General features: G+C 38.4%; 1 protein-coding gene across 1 annotated transcript in view; it reads right to left on the bottom strand.

Moving 5' to 3' along the window:
- Positions 1-20,473, bottom strand: part of LOC130913247 (EGF-like repeat and discoidin I-like domain-containing protein 3) — a 223,279-nt gene that overhangs the window by 92,540 nt on the left and 110,266 nt on the right. The window contains exons 3-4 of the mRNA XM_057831709.1: positions 16,827-16,940; positions 4,928-5,109 (exon numbers count right to left, since the gene is read on the bottom strand). Of these exons, the coding sequence (XP_057687692.1) occupies positions 4,928-5,109; positions 16,827-16,940 (296 nt within the window). The remainder of the gene's footprint in view (positions 1-4,927; positions 5,110-16,826; positions 16,941-20,473) is intronic.

Below are 20,473 nucleotides of genomic sequence, written 5' to 3'. Positions count from 1 at the left end.
AAAAAAAACTTCTTCCCTGAGAATTTAGAAAAGCGTACCTGCAGTTGAAATTAGACTTGGTTGTTAGCTCTGTCGTCAGAGCGCTCAGCTGCCAGAGAGATAATGTGGATTTATAACCTGGACATACATACTTTTAACAGGTATTTGCTGGCAAAACAACAGATAAAATATACTTTTTTAAACAGTAGGTCTTAGTTAGTTTTTATTTCACAGTAAATGGTTATGGTTTTCATGTTTTTTTTTTTTTAACCGGGTAAACAGCTGACAGTATTTTACCGTAAATGTAAGTCTGCTTTTTTTCTTCTAATAGAGACTGGCAGTGAATGATCATGTTTCAGTGACATTGACAGTAATAGACGTCCAATTCATTTGAATCGAGAGAGGTCACAGCCAGCCCCCCCAAGACAATTCAAATACGGTAGATTGGATGTCTGTCCCTGTCAATGACAATTGGTGCCCCAATGCTGCCCCTTCTGCATGGAATGAGCTGCAATGACCACATAAAATTACATTCTATTGTGTCACTTGATGCTTTTAAGGCTCTTCTGAAAGACTTGGAAGCAAGTACATTTGGCTGTAAATGCTATGATTGATTTTGTTTTGTTTTTTTAATTATAAATTTGTGAACTCTTTTTTTTGTGCTTTGTTTTTAATTGTGTTTGTGCAGCTCTGTGCTGTTGCCCGTCTTGGCTAGGACTCTCTGGTAAAAGAGATTTTAATCTCAACAACTTTTTCCTGGATAAACTAAGGTTAAATAAAAATAATACCAATTTTTAAAAAACGGGAGCAAATGAGTTTGCTCACTCAAAATTTAAGTCAATCTGGAATAGCACAACAGCACTAGAAAATGAAAGAACAGATGGATAGTTCATTTAAGTATAAATCAATTGATATTATCATTATTACTTGTGACATACAGTACATCAACATTTCCTTATTGCAATAGCCTCAGGGCCACTATTCTGTATTTGTCCCTAAAATTGATATCATCAATATGTGTCATTGTTCATTACCGATAACTGATTTTGTAGCACAATGGCAGACTCATTCACAGCAAAAGGAAAGAAGATAATTATCGCATATGGGCTCATTTCATAAGATCGTTTTTGATGACAGGGTCTGTCAAGCACTCTGGGGTATATATAAGGACATGAATTGTGAATAGTTAAGCTGACGTCAAACATTTTGAATGATAAAGGAAGAATGACTGTTAATGCTGCCATTTTAATACAAGCATCAAATTGCTCTTGACATTACAGACATTACAAAACTGTACAAGTTGTTCGGTAAAATCACATGATCTCCAGTACAGCTGCCGCAAAAGTTTATTTTGATAGTCGATTGATTACTGATTATCTTTGTGACTGGTCAACTAGTCTTTTAATATACAGTATACTGTAAATACTAAGGGATTTAATGTTTTATTAATCTGGGGCCATGTGTATACCAGCACTTTTTTTTTTATTTATTTTTTAAAATTTAAACAGAGGATCCTGCCCTAATACGTCCGGAAAAATTAATTACGTCTACACCAGTACGTAGGAAAAAAAAAAGCTTCCAAAGCAAACCACATTCATTTACTGTATTTATAAGTACATTCATAACAATGCACGAAAAATAATTGTCCATAATACTCCCACCCTTCGCATGTGTTCTACAATATGAAGCACCGCAAATGTTTGTAAATAAATGAAAGCAAAATGCATCCGTCTAATTTACTCCAAATGTAAACATTGGTCTCATGTGTGACGTAGGGACAGTTTGTCACAGTCAGTGACGTTTCCGTGGTTAAATCTTCGGCTATTAGTGTCCACATTAGGGGTGTGACAAAATATCGAAATGGTGATATATCGTGATACTTTGTATCCCAAAAGGTTATCGATATGCTCCTGCAAGAATCGAGATATCATTTTAAAAAGACGTCAATGTCTTAAAAAAAAAAAAAACAACAACAACAAGTTGCTACCAAAATCTTCCACCATAATAGTGTCTCAGTTAACTCTAAGGCTGCCTTGACGGTGCTCGACACCCCATCCATTTAGACTGGGAACGTTCGTTCATTCGAAACCAGAGCATTCACAGTCATTGTGTCAGATTTTTGCCGCATTTATAGGTTACTTGCTGTTCATTTTAGGGCATTTTTAGGTCATTTCTTGTTGAGTTTGAGTCACTGCCTATTCATTTGGGTGATTCTCAGGTAACTTCCTGTTCTATAACACAAAATGAACAGGAAGTGACCCATAAAATACCCCAAAATCAACAAATAGTAACTGAAAATCAACAGGTAAATGACCTTAAATAGCCCAAAATGACCTCATTGCCTGGCATTGGCTGTTACTGATGGCCATAGACGTTCAATCCGTTTGAAAAGGGAGGGATGGCAGCGAATGAACGAATGTTCATTGCTGCCACCCTCCCATTTCAAATGGATTGGACGTCTACTTGTGATAAACTCATTCCAATTCACAACAGAAGCTTGTTTTTTCTGTTTATTAGTTGTTTGTAGAATATCCTAGAATGATTTCCTGACCAATGGCTCGATAATCGTATCACCATATCGTCAGATCATCGTTATCATGAGCTTTGTATCGCAAATCATATCGTATCATGAGGTACTAAGAGGTTCCCACTCCTAGTCCACATGATGGCGCAACAAACGCATAATTCGCACATCTTCACTTTGGACGGAGTTTTTAAGAACAGTCATTTAAATGTGCGTGTGGATGACAGGCCAAACCGTTGAAAAAGTTATTATTTTTGACAAATACCATGCAACGTGTAGACATGGCCTGGGACAGGGGCGCTGGAAGTCCCTCCAAACAGAGGGGGTGCTGAGGATCCTTTTTTGTTTTTCCAATCCAAAAACAGCCGTTTCAATCCAAATTTATCCTGATTGCGCTTTTTCTCCATACAAGGTGTGCACACGCAAGAAAATCCACCGTGCATCCGTCTGCAGTGCTGTCATGTCGTCATATTTCAAGCAGGCCGTCGTATGTAGAAATGAATGGTGAGTGAAATTTTACGTCGGCTGTTGAAAAGATCGTGTGTCGAAGCAATCGTGTGTCGAGGTACAACTGTACACTATTGTTTCACTTTATTTTATTTAATGTATTATTTGGAAAAAAAAAAAAAAAAAGAATCCACCCAGATTCTTAGATTCTTAGATCGCAGATTCTTTTTTTTCCCCGCCCCACTGCTCAGGGTTTTATATTTTAACTGTAAATCTGTATTGGAACTAAAAACTGTGCTGAGAAAAGTTGGAAAATCAATAGTATCTAACTATCTTATGCAACTTTACCTTTGGTTTCCAAAGCAAAAGGAGATATTTGCAGAAAACAGAACATTTACGTTTATAATACATGAATAAAAATCTATACACATTCGAAAGAAATAAACAAGATAATAATTGCTGTTAATTTCCATTTTCATTCATTACTTTCAAATATTTTAAAAGCCCTGCGGCCTCCTCCCAGTGGGACATGCCAGGAACACTTCACCAGTAGTGCGCACCAGAAACATCCTTATCAGATGCCCAAACCACCTCGTCTGGCTCCTCTCAATGCGGGGGAACAGCAACTGGACTCGACAAGCTTCTCACCTTATCTCTGAAGGAAGGCCCAGGCACCCTACGAAGGAAACTAATTTCGGCCGCTTATATCCGGGATCTTGTTGTTTCGGTCATGACCAACAGCTCTTGACAATAGGTGAGGGGAGGAACGTAGATCGACCAGTAAACAGATAGCTTCGCTTTTCCGCTCAGTTCCCTCTTCACCACGTGGGACCGATGCAGAGTCCGCATCACTGCAGACACAGCACCCATCTGCCTGTCAATTTCCCATTCCATTTTTGTGTCACTCATGAACAAAACCCCAAGATACTTGAACTCCTCCACCTGGGGAAGGACCTCATCCCTGACCTGGAGAGGGCATACCACCTTTTCCCAAAAGAGGACCATGGTCTCGGATTTGGAGGTGCTTATTCTCATCCCGACCACTTCACACTCGGCTTCAAACCGTTCCATTGAGAGTTGAAGGTCACAGCTTGATGAAACCAACTGAACTATCTAACTATCATCTGCAAAAAGAAGCAATGCAACACTGAGGCGACCAACCAGGTGACCTCACATGTTTCCTTTAATGGAAACACCCTGAAAACGTAGGAAAACGTAGCTAGTGTCTCTTAACAAATATTAACTCCCATTTCTGGAGAAACTTAGTTGATTTTGGGGTGTTATGGAGCCACTTCCTGTTGATTATAGGGCATTTAGGGGTCACTTCCTGATTTTTGACATTTGACCTATTTTGACGTACATGGGCGTCAATGGCATCAAATTACATATCCGTCAATGGAATCGAAGCACATTAAAATTAATAGAATCGACATAAATGGACGTCAATGGCATAGCAATTAGTCAATTCAAAAATAGTTGTCAATTTGATAATCCACTAGTTGATTAATCGTTGCGGCCCTATCGTCTAAAAGGATCAAGACCAGTCCCATAAGTTAAAAACCATCTGAATCCATCAGTCAAGTAATGTTTTGCAAAAGCGCTTCGCTTATACCACTTTACAGTCACTAAAAGAGGGTAGCTAATGAAGCGCCCTCTCAGTTTACCACCACATTGATTTATGATTCGTATGTCGGAACTGAGCATAGTAAATCTGGATAGTGACAGCACGTGTAAGCCAACAGCCCAACCTGATACTTTACCTGAATTTGCATAATGTTGTTTATGTATCCAATTTTCCCTACTGGAAGAATAAATCATCTATGTATCTCCGTAGTGACTAACTGTCCGTCAATCAGAATTTTTAACATTAAAACTGATAAACACTTTTTTTTAACATCAGCAATCAAACAAACTGTTTGTTCTTTGTTGACTCATCGATTACAGGACTTCAATAGGCCAAGTGAAATGTGTGTTTACCTGAATCCACGGCCATCTGTCATTTTCAGCTGCAGTCCACGCGTTCACCAGACCTTTCTTGTTCAGGCGTGCAAAGTACGGGTACCACTTCTGCAAGCCAAATAAAGCCCGGTGGGTGGACGAGGCTGTTATCTGCTGGTTGGAGATTATGCCGCCTTCCATGCCCAGTGGTCCAGAGCATTCTGAGTGAAGACGCACAGAGGAGCGTTTGTCATATTGAAGAAAGTACAAAACTGGATGTACAACTGGAACAAACAAAGTAGTGCAGGCAGACAAGATAAAATGCCGAATGTTCAAAAGACAAATTTCTGTACTCTCTGTTGGATAGAACCAACAACCAATTTCTTTCAATTGAGACGTTACATTTCATTCCTATCTTAGTGTTTTATCCAGGCAAAATGCAACATGCTTGATTGCAATTTTTGGTTTCACTTACAAGTTTGTGATCAGTACAAGACAACCAGACTATGTCATTTCTTGTCAGCACTACTGCCAACTTTGAACCAGCATTTTAGGCTTTTAAAAACTTATTTGTAGGCTACAGGCCACATGCACGTGAATGCTAGATACGGCTTCCCGGAACAAAATATTGATCCTTCTTGTTGAAGCAGCTTGTTTGTCTCCTTATTTTGCTCAATTTAAGAATCATACCTTGGCTTAAAAGGCCTTGGGCAACAGATCAATATAATGCGGAGCGTAGATCTAATAACCGTACGTGGTGCAAAATGCATTTCAGGGTGCATTATTACCACATTGGCTCTGCCTTTGACAGCAGTAGACGTCAAAGCCTTTAAGATTGAGAAGGGGTGCCAGCCATCCCAGTCCTAATGATTGGACATGTAGTGCCGTCGAGTGACAAAAATACATAGGGACATGGTGTAGAAATAAATGTAGTATATAAATAAGGGGTAAAATAATGTATCAAGATGGTGATAAATCACGATACTTTGTAACCCAAAAGGTTATCGATATGCTCCCACCAAGAATCGATATATAGTTTTAAAAAGGTGTCACTGTTTAAAAAAGGAACCAACAGGTTGCTACCAAAATCTTCCATTAGAATAGTGTCTAAGTTAGCTCAATGGCTTCCACTGATGCCAGGAGACCTTCAATTGTATTGAAACCTGAGCATTCACAGCCATTCTTTTGTGGGAATTTACAAGTCACTTCCTATTCATTTAGGGACATTCTTGAGTCACTTCCTTTTCAGTAATCCAGTCAGATGTCAAATTTGTCATAAGCATTCATTAACGCTAATGACAGTGTCATGTCATAATTATGACAGTCCTATGAAGTCTTATAACCCCACTGTCAAATGTTGTGTCAAGTGTTGCCTGTTATTTAATTTGTTGTAATGTGATCATTTTGGTTTCATTTCGAAACCGTCAGTTTGAACAATCTTTGATTTTATGTCGTGCTAGTAGTTGTCATTGTCCATGAAGTGGGTGGAAGCTAGTTCTCCTGCTTATACATTGTAGGGGCCGTTGGTCGTCTATTCCTCACGAGTGCCAAAAAAATGACTTTTAGCTACTCACGGAACAGTTGCTGGGTAACTATTACAGTGGGGAGAACAAGTATTTGATACACTGCCAATGGGTTTTCCCATTGACTGTGTATCAAATACTTGTTCTCTCCACTGTATGTGACTGAACTATTTAGGACAACAGACAAGGTCAACAAATAGATATGGGTTAGTCATGTTACCGCCCTACCCAGAGTCAGCCATTTTGTTGAAGTGTGTCAACTCGCAGTGAGAGGAAGCTTAGCACTTCACAAGGGTGTCGGCGCATTTAATTACCAGGACTGACATGCAGGCATGCAAATCAAGTGTTCATCTTGTGAAAAACCTGCCACTGATCAGAGCTGTGAGAAGAATTCACCACAGAAGGATGTATGCTAGCGAAAAATGACCCAATGAAAAAAAGTCAAGCACATCTTGTCCAGCTGATAAAACAATGGGCTTCAAAAGCAACACCAAGCCAGCAATGTCTCCCCAACTGTCCAGGGGGACTGAAAAAAGACCGAGGAATAGCTGTGTGGTGTCTGCACTGGAAAATGTTTACTTAATTCAACCATGGTATGTCCCTTTTACCTAAGAAGACCTTGTTAACTCAATATCAATCCAGACGGATGAAAGAATACCGGTGGTGAATGTGTGATCGGTTTATCCCATTTTCATGTGAATTCATTTGATTTTCAAAACAGTTTAGGAGACAACAAACACATAATTGCATATCTCATACTAGTGCTTAATGAATGAACTAATAGTGAATCTTTAACCAACCGATAAGGAATGTTTGATTTTAAATTAATCAGACTAAATCGGTAATCAATTCCCCTCCAGAAAGTGATGTATCTTAAGATCGAACAGTTCACGGAATGCTAGTGTAATATTAAAAGTGGAGGTTTTTTTTTTCTTACCGGTCTTCTATATAATACACATGTACCGCAATTTAGACAGGAAATGCAAATAAATGTAAATGTATGTATGCAGCTACTGTTTCATCTGTTAAAAGTATGCGCGTATTAATTAGTAAACGGTAAGACTAACCTTGATGAATACGTTAAATGTGCTGCACACAGAAGGAAATTAACAGGCTAATTCATACAAACACACTTGATGCAGAAACTGCGAAACAGAGAAATTGGTGTTTTATGAATAGTGCAATATATAACTGCCCCTTAACTTATTCACTACCATTAACGGCAATAAACGTCCAATTCATTGTAACGGAGAGGGTCTGGCAGCGATCTTGCCCAGAAACATCCAGGTTTATGCTTATATAAACAACTTCATTCAGTGCAAATATTTTTTTTTTCTTGATTCTCAATCCCGATTACTTCCACAATTTTGTTAAAATGGGTGTTTTCTTGCAGTTTTATCCAAAGGTGTTCACCTCTGCATATTAGTATTAAGCTAGTAGGTGTTAAATGAAATGTATTTTATATTTTAGTGCACGATATGTGTCTGATAGGTCTGTCTGTATGTTCGTATTCAAGATAACTCAAAAGCAAATACTGGGATTATTACCAAAATTGCAGGAAATGTTTGTAAGCAGATTTTTCTGAATTTAGGCGTTAATGAGTTCAATGGTCAAGTCACAGAGATCACAAATGAAATTTTGACATAACTTGATAATGGGTTAGGCTATTTAACTCAAATTTGTCGGGGAGGTGATATGATGAGAGGAGAAAGGGTCAAAGGTCACAGAGGTCAGAAATATGTTGGCTTCTTAGGTGGAAGGCTGCTCTGTCAAAGTGCCTCTCTATTTTTCCCTGTTATGTGTGTTTAGCTTTAAATTTGAGCTCAACTGTCATTGATTTAATTTTGGTTAATTTATTTAGCTCCTTAAACCCTTGTATTCTGTTCGGGTCAAAGTTTGGGTATGCAAAAACCAAAAGTGCTTTTTATGTATACAAACTTGAAAACAGGTCAGTCTTGATCTGAAAACAATATGCTGCAAAGATTTAAGTATTTTCCGGATGAGTTAAATCCCAGAGCAAATTTGATGCACTAGCAAAAATATGGGCAGATTTGGAACACAAGACAAAGGTTAAGACGAGAGTGACCATATTTTAATTTCCAAAAAAGAGGACACTCGGCCCGGGCCTCAAGATACTTAAATTTTACTTGAAGTTCACTCATGGATGCCTTATCACTTCAATATATTTAAAGTGTGCCTCATCCGTTTGGATAGAAACATTCAGTTTTATAAAAATATAATAGCTATATAACCAAAGACACAAATTCAAATTCGCAGAGGTTACCTAACAGGCTTTGTTTTTCCGAAAATAACGCAAAAAACACTAAAATTAAATACCGTCATTTCCCGAATATAACGCGCACTCCCCCCCCCCCCAAAATCAACTTGTAAAATCATGGTGCACATTATAAACGGGTACATGGATGAAGACAGAAATATACTAGTGGATGGAGACAGAAATATACTATACACGGATATATATAAACCGATTTTTTTTTTTTTATTGACACAGTCACGTTGTGTTGAAGAAACGTATGCGGCGACCCGTTGCCGACCATTACGGTACGTGACGTCACCATTTTGTTTCGGTAATACTTCACGCTAATCGGCCGAATGATTTCGTCTGTGTTAAATTCTGCTTTTTTCACTCTTCATAAAGCACAGGATTTAGTTTCTTGAACTCATTTGAGTCAACGTTTATTGCAGCTCCGCAACTCGGACCATAAAAAACGTAAGCACACAGACTTCCTGGTTCCGTCAACTATATCTGTCCCTCGGGAAACTCAAACCCATATAACAATAGTGCCTATTGTTACTGTCGTGTTGACAGCGATGAGCTCTCACGGATTTCCGACTTACGTTCTCACTTTCATTTTACCGTATCAATCCATGGAAGAAACATTTATTCATCATGATGAAAAGAGCAAGTTATACAGCAGCCTTTAAAAGAAAAGTCACATCTGTTTTGTTTTCTCCTAGATTCTGGTAAGTTGGAGAAGTTGTCAAATCATATTATTACCGTAAATATTGTCAGTTTATGGTAATGTTTTGAACTACCAATGTGCTATGCTTGTGCTGTCTTTCACCAGTCAGTAAAATGACATTTCTGTATCTGTACACGAGCTTTGTTTTCTTGTATTCTTCTATTTATTGGTGCTAAAATTAGGGTGCGCTTATAAACGGGTACAATAATTTTCCCTAGATTTTACAAGTAAATTTGGGGTGCGCATTATAGTATAGTTCCTTATATTCGGGAAATTACGGTAATGATTAAAAAAAAAAAATGCCTCTTCATTATTGGCGAATCCTTGAATCCTTGAACAAAATAATAGCTGTCTTTTCAATTCTTACTGTACAAATAAATAATCTGAAACAATGTTCTAAATAATACATCTTCTGTAGTAAATCCAGCTTCAACAAAAAGCTCATTTCTCAAGACTACCACTACAATTGTCGTTGGTAAGTTGTTATTCCCACTCAATTGTTATTTTCATTCAATGTTCTTGATTACACGCAAACGATACCCGAAATAAACAGACAATTTAACCAGCATGTTTCCAAATGCAGCATTTCAAAACTACATATCCCACCATGCCTAGCGCGGCTTACCTCACTGACAGCTAGCACCGGTAGCTGAGGCAAAAATCAAACATTGCGATAAAAGTTTACAATCATCGGCAGCATAACAATGCGACACCAAACGTGATTTTACAGATTGCACCAGTCCGAAGCTCCAATAGAAGTCAAGAGTCAAGAAGTCAGTGTTTTTTATCGACGAGAGAGTAGCGTTCGGGTTTGTTTGACCAAAACATCACTAAAATGGTTCAAAACTGCTGTGCTATGTGGTGTACAAATAGCTATTTATCGGAATATAGTATCCATGAGTTCCCGAACGCGAAAAAAAAAAAAGCTGGACGACGCAGACAATGGGTAAAGTTCGTCCGTGCAAAGAGGGCTAATTTTCTAGACCCAGCCTCCGGCACGGTTTTCTGTGGTGCACATTTTCCACCTGAAAGCTTCTCGAACTATGGACAAGTGAAATCGGGTTTTGCTAAAAGATTGCTGCTCAAAGCCATACACGCGCAGCCACCTAAATGTCCCGAGACATCAAGAAAGAGGACGATGACTGGCAAAGGAGGCTAAGGCTAAGCAAAGGAGGGGAGCAGCCAAGCTCGAAATGGCCAGAGTGAGTACTCTTTTATAATAAAAAAATATCACGCATTGGATACAGGACTGGACACATGTATAAATTATCGCTCGTAAAATATATAGAACAAATCCTCTGATCCCATTCATATTTGTGTCTGTTGGCAGAGCGAAAAGCTATGATAGCGCAATAAATGATAATTATAGTAATTATGTAATAATACAATACATTATTTTGCGGTCACAGTATATCAGCTTCACAAAAAGAAATGCAAAACAAATCATTCAGTGTTTCCCACATGATCTGCTGCCGATGTTTCATCAGTGTCATTGCTCCCCTCAATGACCGTTTCATTACGCTGCATTGGCGTTCGCTTGGGCTCAAATTGGTAACCTAAAACATCAATTAAAGCTTCGTAACTCTCCTCGTCACCATTAGATGAACATTCGTTACGTCCTTCTACGTCGGATTCGTCGCTGAAACTAGAAATTGTCTGCCATCATCGCCGCCATTCAGTATTAAAGCACTGAGTCTTTTTCTTGTTGAAGAAACAACCCCTCACTGTCAATTCTGAATTCTCTTTTATTGATAACGAGGGGTGTTTCTTCATGAGGGAACCTGGAATATGTGCAGGACGAACACAATGCAACAGCATAAACAGCTCAAAACACCCCTAATTCTCCCCTCACTAGAAGGAATTACGTATATTGATGCAGACAGGCGCTGCCCCCCCCTAGTGGCCGGTGGCACTCTCTTCACTTGTAATGACGTCACGCACACAATCTGCCAGATCTCGGGCGCCGGTCGTTTTAGCTTGACAATCGATCCAAATTTCTCTCATTTTCTTGTGTGTAATTACACGAAGTGGCATGATATGAATACAAAAGGCATGCATTTTAGGATAAACGATGGAATATTAACATTTCCCCAGGGGTTGGCATACCCTTTAAAACCATTAACATTGGACTTTTTGGGAGACTGCTCAAACACTACAGTATGCTTGTTTAAGTATGCCACCACTCATTACCAAGAACAATCTAAATTTTTAGATCTAAAATCTTCAATATTGTCTTAAAATTTGGCGTAAGTGAAAAGACAGAGAAAAAATATACTTTTTCGGAATAAAGTTCTCTTAAAAAAATATTTAGTTTTCAAAAGACAAAAAAAAATGGTTTTATGACATTTTCAATGTTGCTGTTACACTACATTGTATCCATTTCATCGTTGTAGCCATCAAGCAACAACACGCTGTAACAAAGCCGTGGTCTTTCCCTTCCACTTTGCAGACATGAGTGGGCACTCTTAATGATCTGCTTGCCAGCCGTCTATCAGAGCAGCAGAGGCAGCCAGCCCCTGAGCCTTGGCCTGCTGGCCCCTGAGCATACATCAGCCCTACGACAGGCGCCATCACTAACGGCAGCACCACAACGCTGTGACAGCTGAATCCATCTCACACACGCCCTACCTACAGCTTAAATAAATTAGCAATGCAATACTAATGAGCACAGAGCAGATGGGGAGATTAATGAAATAATAATAACCGTATCTACCAGGCAGCAGGTGCCAACAGAGGATTCAACATGTGACACGTGAGACTTGATGCAAAGCACCTGTTTTTGAATTGTAGGTCTTAAAAGTGGCAACAGCATGGTTATACAAGTCGGTCTCTTCCAGTCATCATCAACTTATTTCTTGTTATGGTGTCATCCACTGACTTTGTATTTGCAGCATTGCACTCAAGTGAAAACGTTCTATTGAAACTTTCTGTAGCTCTCAGCAGCTGAAGGTCCAGCAATTGACATCCAGTGAAGGCCAATCAAGTCCTTGCAATTCTCTTATTATAGGTTTCCGAAATGGTACGTATCGGCAAAGTTCTGGTCCGTGTACTAACTGGAAATGGAGGATAACAACTGATTTGGTTTTCTGGACTGTCACACTTCTCTCAAGTAAACTGGACTCCATCTTAGGTAATGGGCATTATTCATTACATGAAACGATTAGGCTAGTTTTTAAATATATCAAGGTGAATAGATTTCATACATAGACTCAGTGGCAGAACAAATGTGTACAGGGCCCGGGTGCAATGAGCTAGTCCTAGTGGACTGGCCAACAAAGAGTGCTAGGCGACAATTATTTTCGGGCCCCTCCACACTTTTGCAGGCCCCTCAAGACGATTGTCCGGTGTGTGTGTGTGTGGGTGGGGATGGGGGGGGTGGAATTGGTGTGTGTTGAGATTTTTTTGCGGGCCCTCCAGACAACCTGCCAAGCAGATGGCGGAGATATTTTAACTAGGGATGTCCTGTTCGCATATTTTTGCACCTGAGCCCAAGTCACCTAATTTCAGGAATCTGTCGATACTAAGTCCTGATCAGATACCGAAAAAAGTCTTTTTTAAAAATTGTTTATTTTTATTTGAACAAAAGTTCTAAAAATGTTACAGTACGGAACTGCTACAGTACTTCCTCATATTCTTTTTCCTCGAGTATAAAGCATATATATATTTTTTTCCTGTGGCAATGCCATTGCATTTCTGGTTATTTTTTTTTTTACTTTTCAGCCCTTGAAAAATGAAAGAATATTATTAAAAAAAATTGAAAACCCGATCCTTTTCACCCGATTAAATCCTTTGAAAAATGGCCCGATCAGCCTGATTTCCGATCACGTGATTGTATCGGGGACATCCCTAATTTTAACACTATATTACTGCTCCGCGCATCGTCTTACCTTTCTCTTTGACTCTGACTTGTCCAATCATACCCACTTAACGCACCCTCAAACCAGAACCCCTTAGAGTGTGCGGTCGCATCCCCAGTACCCACTTAAGTTCCACCACTACGTAGTATGCAGTTATCAACAATCCAAAAGACAATAACCAAGTATTACCTTTGGTCAAAAACCTCAACAAATGGTGTCTCTAATATATCCATCACTCATGAGAATATAGATCACAGGTATCAAACTGGTAGCCTGGGAGCCAGATACAGCCCGCCACATCATTTTGTGTGGGCCGTAAAAGCAAATCATCTCCCAAATTCAGATTTCTTGCCAATTTATCGAAATTGCAGACTATAATTAAAAAAAATGTTGTGATATCGTTAACATTTTTTTTCCAATCCCCAATTTAAAGGTGATACACGGAGTTTGTCACTTTTTTACTCGCGACTGCCACCTCCGGCCTAAAGCGTAACTGCAACCTGTGTTAAGGTTGTGCATGGCACACATGCTTGTATGAGCAAAAACACAAAGCAACCAGCTTTTGGCCCATCAAATCTGCACCAGAAACGTAAAAACTGCAAATATGTTTTTTTTAGCAAGGCTTACGTGTTTTAGAAAGTGCTTTTGCCAAGAGGAGACGAGGCGGAGTCTCGGTGATACAGTGCCGCTGCCTCGGCGTGCATGCACGTGCACACGCGCATGTTCGCCCAGAGTGTTCAACCTGGACACTCTCTTTTGAAGGTTAAAAAAAGTGATTTTTGGGCCAGTCTTAGTTAAATACACAGACCTCTGACATTTTATCAGTGCAGTGGTGGAGCATCCGTGGAGTAGAATAGTATAATAAATTAAAACAAAAAATTTCATATTGTATCTGTAAAATACATTGATTGCATCTGAATTCACAACCAGGTATCAGCCAATTGTTTGGGTATATTTACAGAATCTCATTCACTGCGATTGACGGTGATAGATGTCAAATCCATTTTAACTGGAATAGCTGGTACTGAATGATCCCGTTGTTGTGCCATTGACAGTCATAGGCGTCCAATCCCTTTGGACTGGGAGGGGGCAGGCAACGATCATTTAAATGAATTTTGACATCTATCAATGTCAGCCAATAAATTCATTATTAAATAACTTTAAAGCAGTTACAACATTTGGTTGCTGATATATTTCATTAGATTCTGGTGATGTAAATGGTAATATTGGCGTTACTGTGTGGTCAAATTAAATACAGTTCATTTTAGACCAAATCTGGTTTCTATCTCCATCAACAGCAGCCAAAGGGTTAAATAATTTCATTCACTGATATTGCTATGCAGTCATGGTGGCACCGCCAAAATGTACTTTAATTAAAATGTGCCCGTGACAAAAATGAGTTTGACACTAGTGACTTAATTCTTGGTAGCCATTTTGAAGAATGCCATGTTGAAAATTCATGATGCCTCCCTATTCAATTCTTTTCAAATGCTGATCCTCTCTCCTTTTCCCTTCTTTAAAGCAAGCGGCAACATTTCACACTATTTTCTGCAAGGATGCGGTGCCACTGTGTGTTGCTTTTCGATAATGGTGTGCTTGAGAGTGTATCTTTCATGTCTTGGTCACCCTTTTTTCCTCTTATAAATACATATGCTGCGTTTTATCACGGAAAAGGTGGTGCCCACACAACTTTATGATATACAGTTCAGTGTACACTAAACATGGCTGGTCCACAATTTCATCTGTAAATTAACAAGTATTATAAAACGCTTTGAGCAACACTTAATGTGTGGAAAAGCGCAATATCATATGGGGAGGATATTCTGGCAGAAAGGCAGGTTGAATCTCCTGATCGGCCGCAGCAGTTTCTTTCTTTCTTTTTTATTCTCCTTTCCTATGATAATTCGAAAAAATATAAATATATCAGGTCCCCAACAGGAACTCTGTGAAGTTGGCCCTCCCATCAGATGCAAATGTATATAAACATGATTGTTTGTGCCAAGTCTGTGCTTGGTTTGCTGTAAAAAAGTTTTGTTTGTGCTGCTATCGTTTTTTAATTGTTATTATAGATCAATCTGTGGTCAACCAGCCCCCCAATTTGATTCAAAATGGCTAAACATTTTGCCAATTGTTTGTGCTGATTTGTGCTGTAAAAATTATTTTGCTACAATGGTTTTGTAGATATTATGCTTTTAATTTGTAGTGATGAGGTCAAACAGCCCCGTTTTCTACAAAACTAACCCTAAGTTTTTGCTGTGAAAATTTTCATTTGTGCTGCGTTTAATCGTTTTATAGATATTGAGATATTAATTTCAAGTGATGACGTCACTTGCTGACGGAGCATACCAACTCTTCATACGCGGAGATTGAGGGGAAGAAGGCGGGGCAATGCCCCCCCCCCGATGGCCAAAAATGTCATTGTATGCAAATGAGTTTCCTATACATGAATTTAAAATAAAGACCTAGCAAAAAAAAAAAAGTTGTCCGTGTAAATTGTAAAACAATAAAACAAACAAGAAAAATTATTCAAATCAATCAAAATTATTTTTCAAACAAATCATGTGACTAGCACCTTTGCTTTGCATAGCCAAAAACACTTCATTTTGGAATCATTTTTGGCCCCCGCCTACAAAAGTCAAACTCCAACTACGGGTGTCAGTAGTAAATGGGGGGCTGCGAGGGACGTCATCAATCGAAATGAATATCTCAAGCACTCTTTCAAAATTGGTCCAAAAATTTGCCCAAAAATCTCTCATATTGTGGTATGACCTATTAGTATATGAAGGTCAACCTAAAATACCTACTTTTTTAACCACAAACTAGGGGTGCGACCTATCTCCCGGAGCGACCAATACACGGGTATATACTTGTACAGTACTCTACTTTCAACATCAAATATTTGATTTTGCTCACGTATTTGCAAGCATAGTGATATAAAAATGAAATGTAACCCCTTGATGAAAGCTCAATGTATACTAATACAGTACGAGCATATCTTCTCCAGACAAGCAACACCTGCAAAATAGGCCAGTAATGCTTTCTGTGTACCGTAGACATGCTGTGAGATAGAAAAGCTGATGAATACATTTGCGAGTCGCAATACAGCCGAGGCTCAACGACTCCCGAGTCCACTGGAACATTAATCCTAATCTGCTCCTAGAGTGAGCAGGCAAAATCCTCAGAAAAAGCATAATAAACACACAAAGTTCCTTTTGAGCTGCTGAGCATTTTGTAAAAGAGAAAAGCACTTGTGATAAGACAGAAGCTCGCTCTCATTCTGTGTACAGCCAAGGGCTAGCACTTAAGGAAAAAAAAAACATAAAACAAAAAAAAACAAATTGCTTGTGAGTCTTGAGCATTTTTATGTTTGAACATATTGCAGTTATTTTATGCTTGGGGGTTTAATCTGTTTGAAACACACATTGTTTGCGTATATTGTTTTACGTTTTTTTTTTTTTTTCTTGAGTTTTTCTTATAATTAAATTAGTTTGTAAAGTGAACAAATTGAAAAAAGAGACTTGAGTAGGTGTTTGCATTAGATGTGTTGTGTGAAGTAAATAAAGCTTGTACATACTGTGCTGACAATTGCTTCCCATGTACTCCCCAGGGCATTCGCAGGAGTAGTTTGCAACAAGATCCGTGCAAAGGCCCCCATTCTTGCATGGTTCCCTTTCACATTCATTTATATCTGAAAACAAAAGCACACAGAACAACAGATTAGCATAAATACCATTTAAATTTAAATGAAATTTAAATGAATGAAAACTCCGGTATGTATGCAAATGTGATCGTTTGACCAAACTTATGCATGCCACTGTAAGTGTTAAAGCAATGTAATTATGTTTAACTAGCTGTATGGCACAGCGTAGCTCGGGTTTGTGTTACCTGGATGCAATACAACTGAATCGCAGTTAAAACATACTTTCCTTAGAGTAGCAGCTATAATTTAGCAAAAGTTAAAGCACACGACATAGGGGTTAATGCGCAATGGCTTTGCCATCACTGTGTACAGTATGAATATCCAGCAGAAATGAATCCCTTGGTAATATTCCGTAAAATTGTACATTTTTTGTATCAATGCATCATCACAGCACATTTAAATTTGTACATGAAATAGTAAAGCTTGAAAGCCAGCTGCAATATTGCAACTGCAAACCGCATCTTTTGTCAAAAAGACGGTGCTGTCACCGCCACAATCCGGGATTTTCTATGATCATTTTTGGAGTTTTGAATTCATTTTCCACAGTAAATGGAGGCTTCCAGAGATCCAACCCATCTAAGATAAAATATCGTCAAAATATGTATTGCCTCATATCGATCCAATTCAATACCACAATTAATACCAATACTACACTTTAAAATGATTATTGCGATATTTATATATCACTTTAGAAAAAAAACAAATCAAAATGGACATAAAAGTATATTTACTGTATATCAAGTTATTCATGGAACTTCACCCAGCACTTAAATTAACATGTTTTTTTTTTTTTTTTTTTTTAAGTTTGAACAACATATGGCTTTTATTATAACATTATCTTTTTTAGTGCAAACTTGCTTTAGTGCAAACCATCTTTAGTCCAAACGTGCGTAAATGCAGGATTCTAAATATGAAAAGAAGACAAGAATATATTGGTGCATAGCATGTCAAAAATGAACAGGTATTTTAAAAAATGCCAGCTTGAGCATACATGTATACTAACCAGCATAGGGCCAAAAGACCAAAAACACTCAGCTGCAAACCGCTCCAGTGAAAATTGGAGATCAGGGCTTGGTGAAGCCAACAGCACCACATCATCTGCAAAAAGCAGAGATGCAATGCTGAGGCCACCAAACTAGACCCCCTCAACACTTCAGCCTTGGCGGAGTCCAAACCTCACTCAGAATGAATCCGACTTACTGCCGGCAATGCAGACTAAACTCTGACACGGTGTTACAGGGACAGAACAGCCCTTACCAAGGGACTCGGTTACCCAGGACTTCCCAAGAGACACGGTCAACCGCCTTCTCCAAATCCACAATACACATGTAGACAGGTTGAGCAAACTCACATGCACCCTTAAGGACCCTGCTGAGGGTATAAAGCCGAGGGTGCAAAGCTGGTCCACTGTTCAACGGCCAGGACAAAAACCACACCACTTTTCCTTAATCCGAGATTTGACTTCCCAGCGGACCCTCCTCTCCAGCACCCCTGAATAGACTATATTAGGGAGGCTGAGAAGTTAGAATACCGTACACTTATTTAGCCTGTTGTTCTCTATTCTTTTGTTTTATTTTAAATTGCCTTTCAAGATGACATGTCTGTTCTTGTTGTTGGATGTTATCAAATAAATTTCCCCAAAAAACCTATACGTTTTTTTTTTCCATTGCTCATTTTTTGGCTTGTGCGGCTTATAGTTTTGAAAATACGGTACATAAAGTAATGTAAAAACAGGGGTGAACGTGGTAAGAATTTCTTGTCGGAACTCCCCGACGTGAAGGTCGCCAGGGAGCCAGAAATTTTATTTATTTATTTTTCATTCAAAATTGTATTTTTTCAATGATTTGCAAAATAAAAGTTAACAAAAACAGCAATAACTCCAACCTCCATCTCCTAAATGTTATTTCCTCACATACAAAATGCCAAATCTCAATTTTAACTACTTAAGAACATAGGATGTGTATTAAAATTGAAGTTAATGTAAACATTTACCTTTTTTTAATAATAAAGATATTAGTAACATACATTCAGAAAAATAAATACAAAACACTTATATTATGCAGAGTGAAATGGAATATATTTTGAAAATCGCACAAACATTGACTTTTTTTAAATCATAAGGACATGAATAAGTAGCCTAACATAAATGAACAAATATAAGTCCAAAGTGCACATGGACAGCTAAGATGTTCTCAAACTCGGAGCAAATAAAACTAATTATGATAAATAAGCTTCCTCAACTCTTTCGTTGCTGTTAAAGATTTGATCCATTTTATGTTGCGTTGCCCTTTTTTTGTCGCATCAGTTCAAGTTTTTTTTTTTTTTCTGTTCCAGAAAACATGCACATTTGAACCAATCAGTGCTTACCATCTCTGTCTATCACATGTCAGTATGTCAGCCAATAGAATTAACGTGACATGACTCATCATCGTCAGACTCAGATAACTGCAGCAGCTGAGGAAACCTCCATGCCGTCCGTGGAATAAAATCAATAATAAATATTGGTGGAAACGGATTATACTACACAAGCACTTTATTATGCTTGTTGTTTATACTTGTGTATGTAAATCTGATGTTGGTAGACTGTTTTCTTCTTGGAGCTGAAATGCATGTGTGGCAGCTTAGCATTTTTTATTTGTTTTTAATTATCTTTTTTACATAGCGTTTTGACAGTTGCTGTCATATTTTCGGAATCAAAGCACCGTGTACCAGAACAGCATTTCGGCCCTGACTCTTATACCAGAATTGCATTCTGGCCCTGAATCTTATACCGGAACTGCGTTCCTGACTGTTCTGGCCCACTTTCACCCCTGTGTAAAAATGATATAAATAATATGTATTGTACGATTATTCTCACTCTCATATGATACGTGTGTGTAAGTGTACATACATACGTAGATGTAAATGAAGTGTACATAAACATGTTTTTAGAACTCTTATTTTTACAACAAGATACTTATAACGCGAAAGTTGAGCCGCAAAGTAGCAAGCAATCACTGTACTGCAAAGGTTTAGCATTTTGCGGCTGAGTTAAATCACAGATCAAATTTGATCCACTAGCAAAAATGTGGGCAGATTTCTAACAGAACACGAGGATTAAGCCACCTGTACACAAGGCTATTACAAATTTGAACATTTAAATAAATAATATGGATGAACGCAGGATCACAACTGCAAAGCAAACAGGAAAATCTTACTTCTAAGCCTCTGTTCCAAGAAAACCTACATCAAAGGTTCCCTTCACAAGCAGTACAAGTACAAGATGCACACTGTATTTTAACAATAGTGTGCAGTATTGATTTTCTATAAGACTTCGCCATAGGTATGTCTAAGGAAAATGAAAGAAAGCGCCCACCCGTAGGGTGAAAGAATTATTATACCACAGAACTGAACAATACTGCAGTTACGCCTTTAAGTTCATAACACAGATTTGTTTTTATTGCCAGGTTCAAATATGGAGGTGATGGGCAAGCCAAAAAATAGCCTGGAGCCCAACACACTACAAAGGAAAATATAGTGAG

The sequence above is a fragment of the Corythoichthys intestinalis genome, chromosome 3, assembly GCF_030265065.1.
Source record: "Corythoichthys intestinalis isolate RoL2023-P3 chromosome 3, ASM3026506v1, whole genome shotgun sequence".
NCBI classification, from domain to species: Eukaryota; Metazoa; Chordata; class Actinopteri; order Syngnathiformes; family Syngnathidae; genus Corythoichthys; species Corythoichthys intestinalis.
The sequence above is the reverse complement of the archived record's forward strand: the minus strand, read 5'-3'. Positions and strand labels throughout refer to the sequence as shown.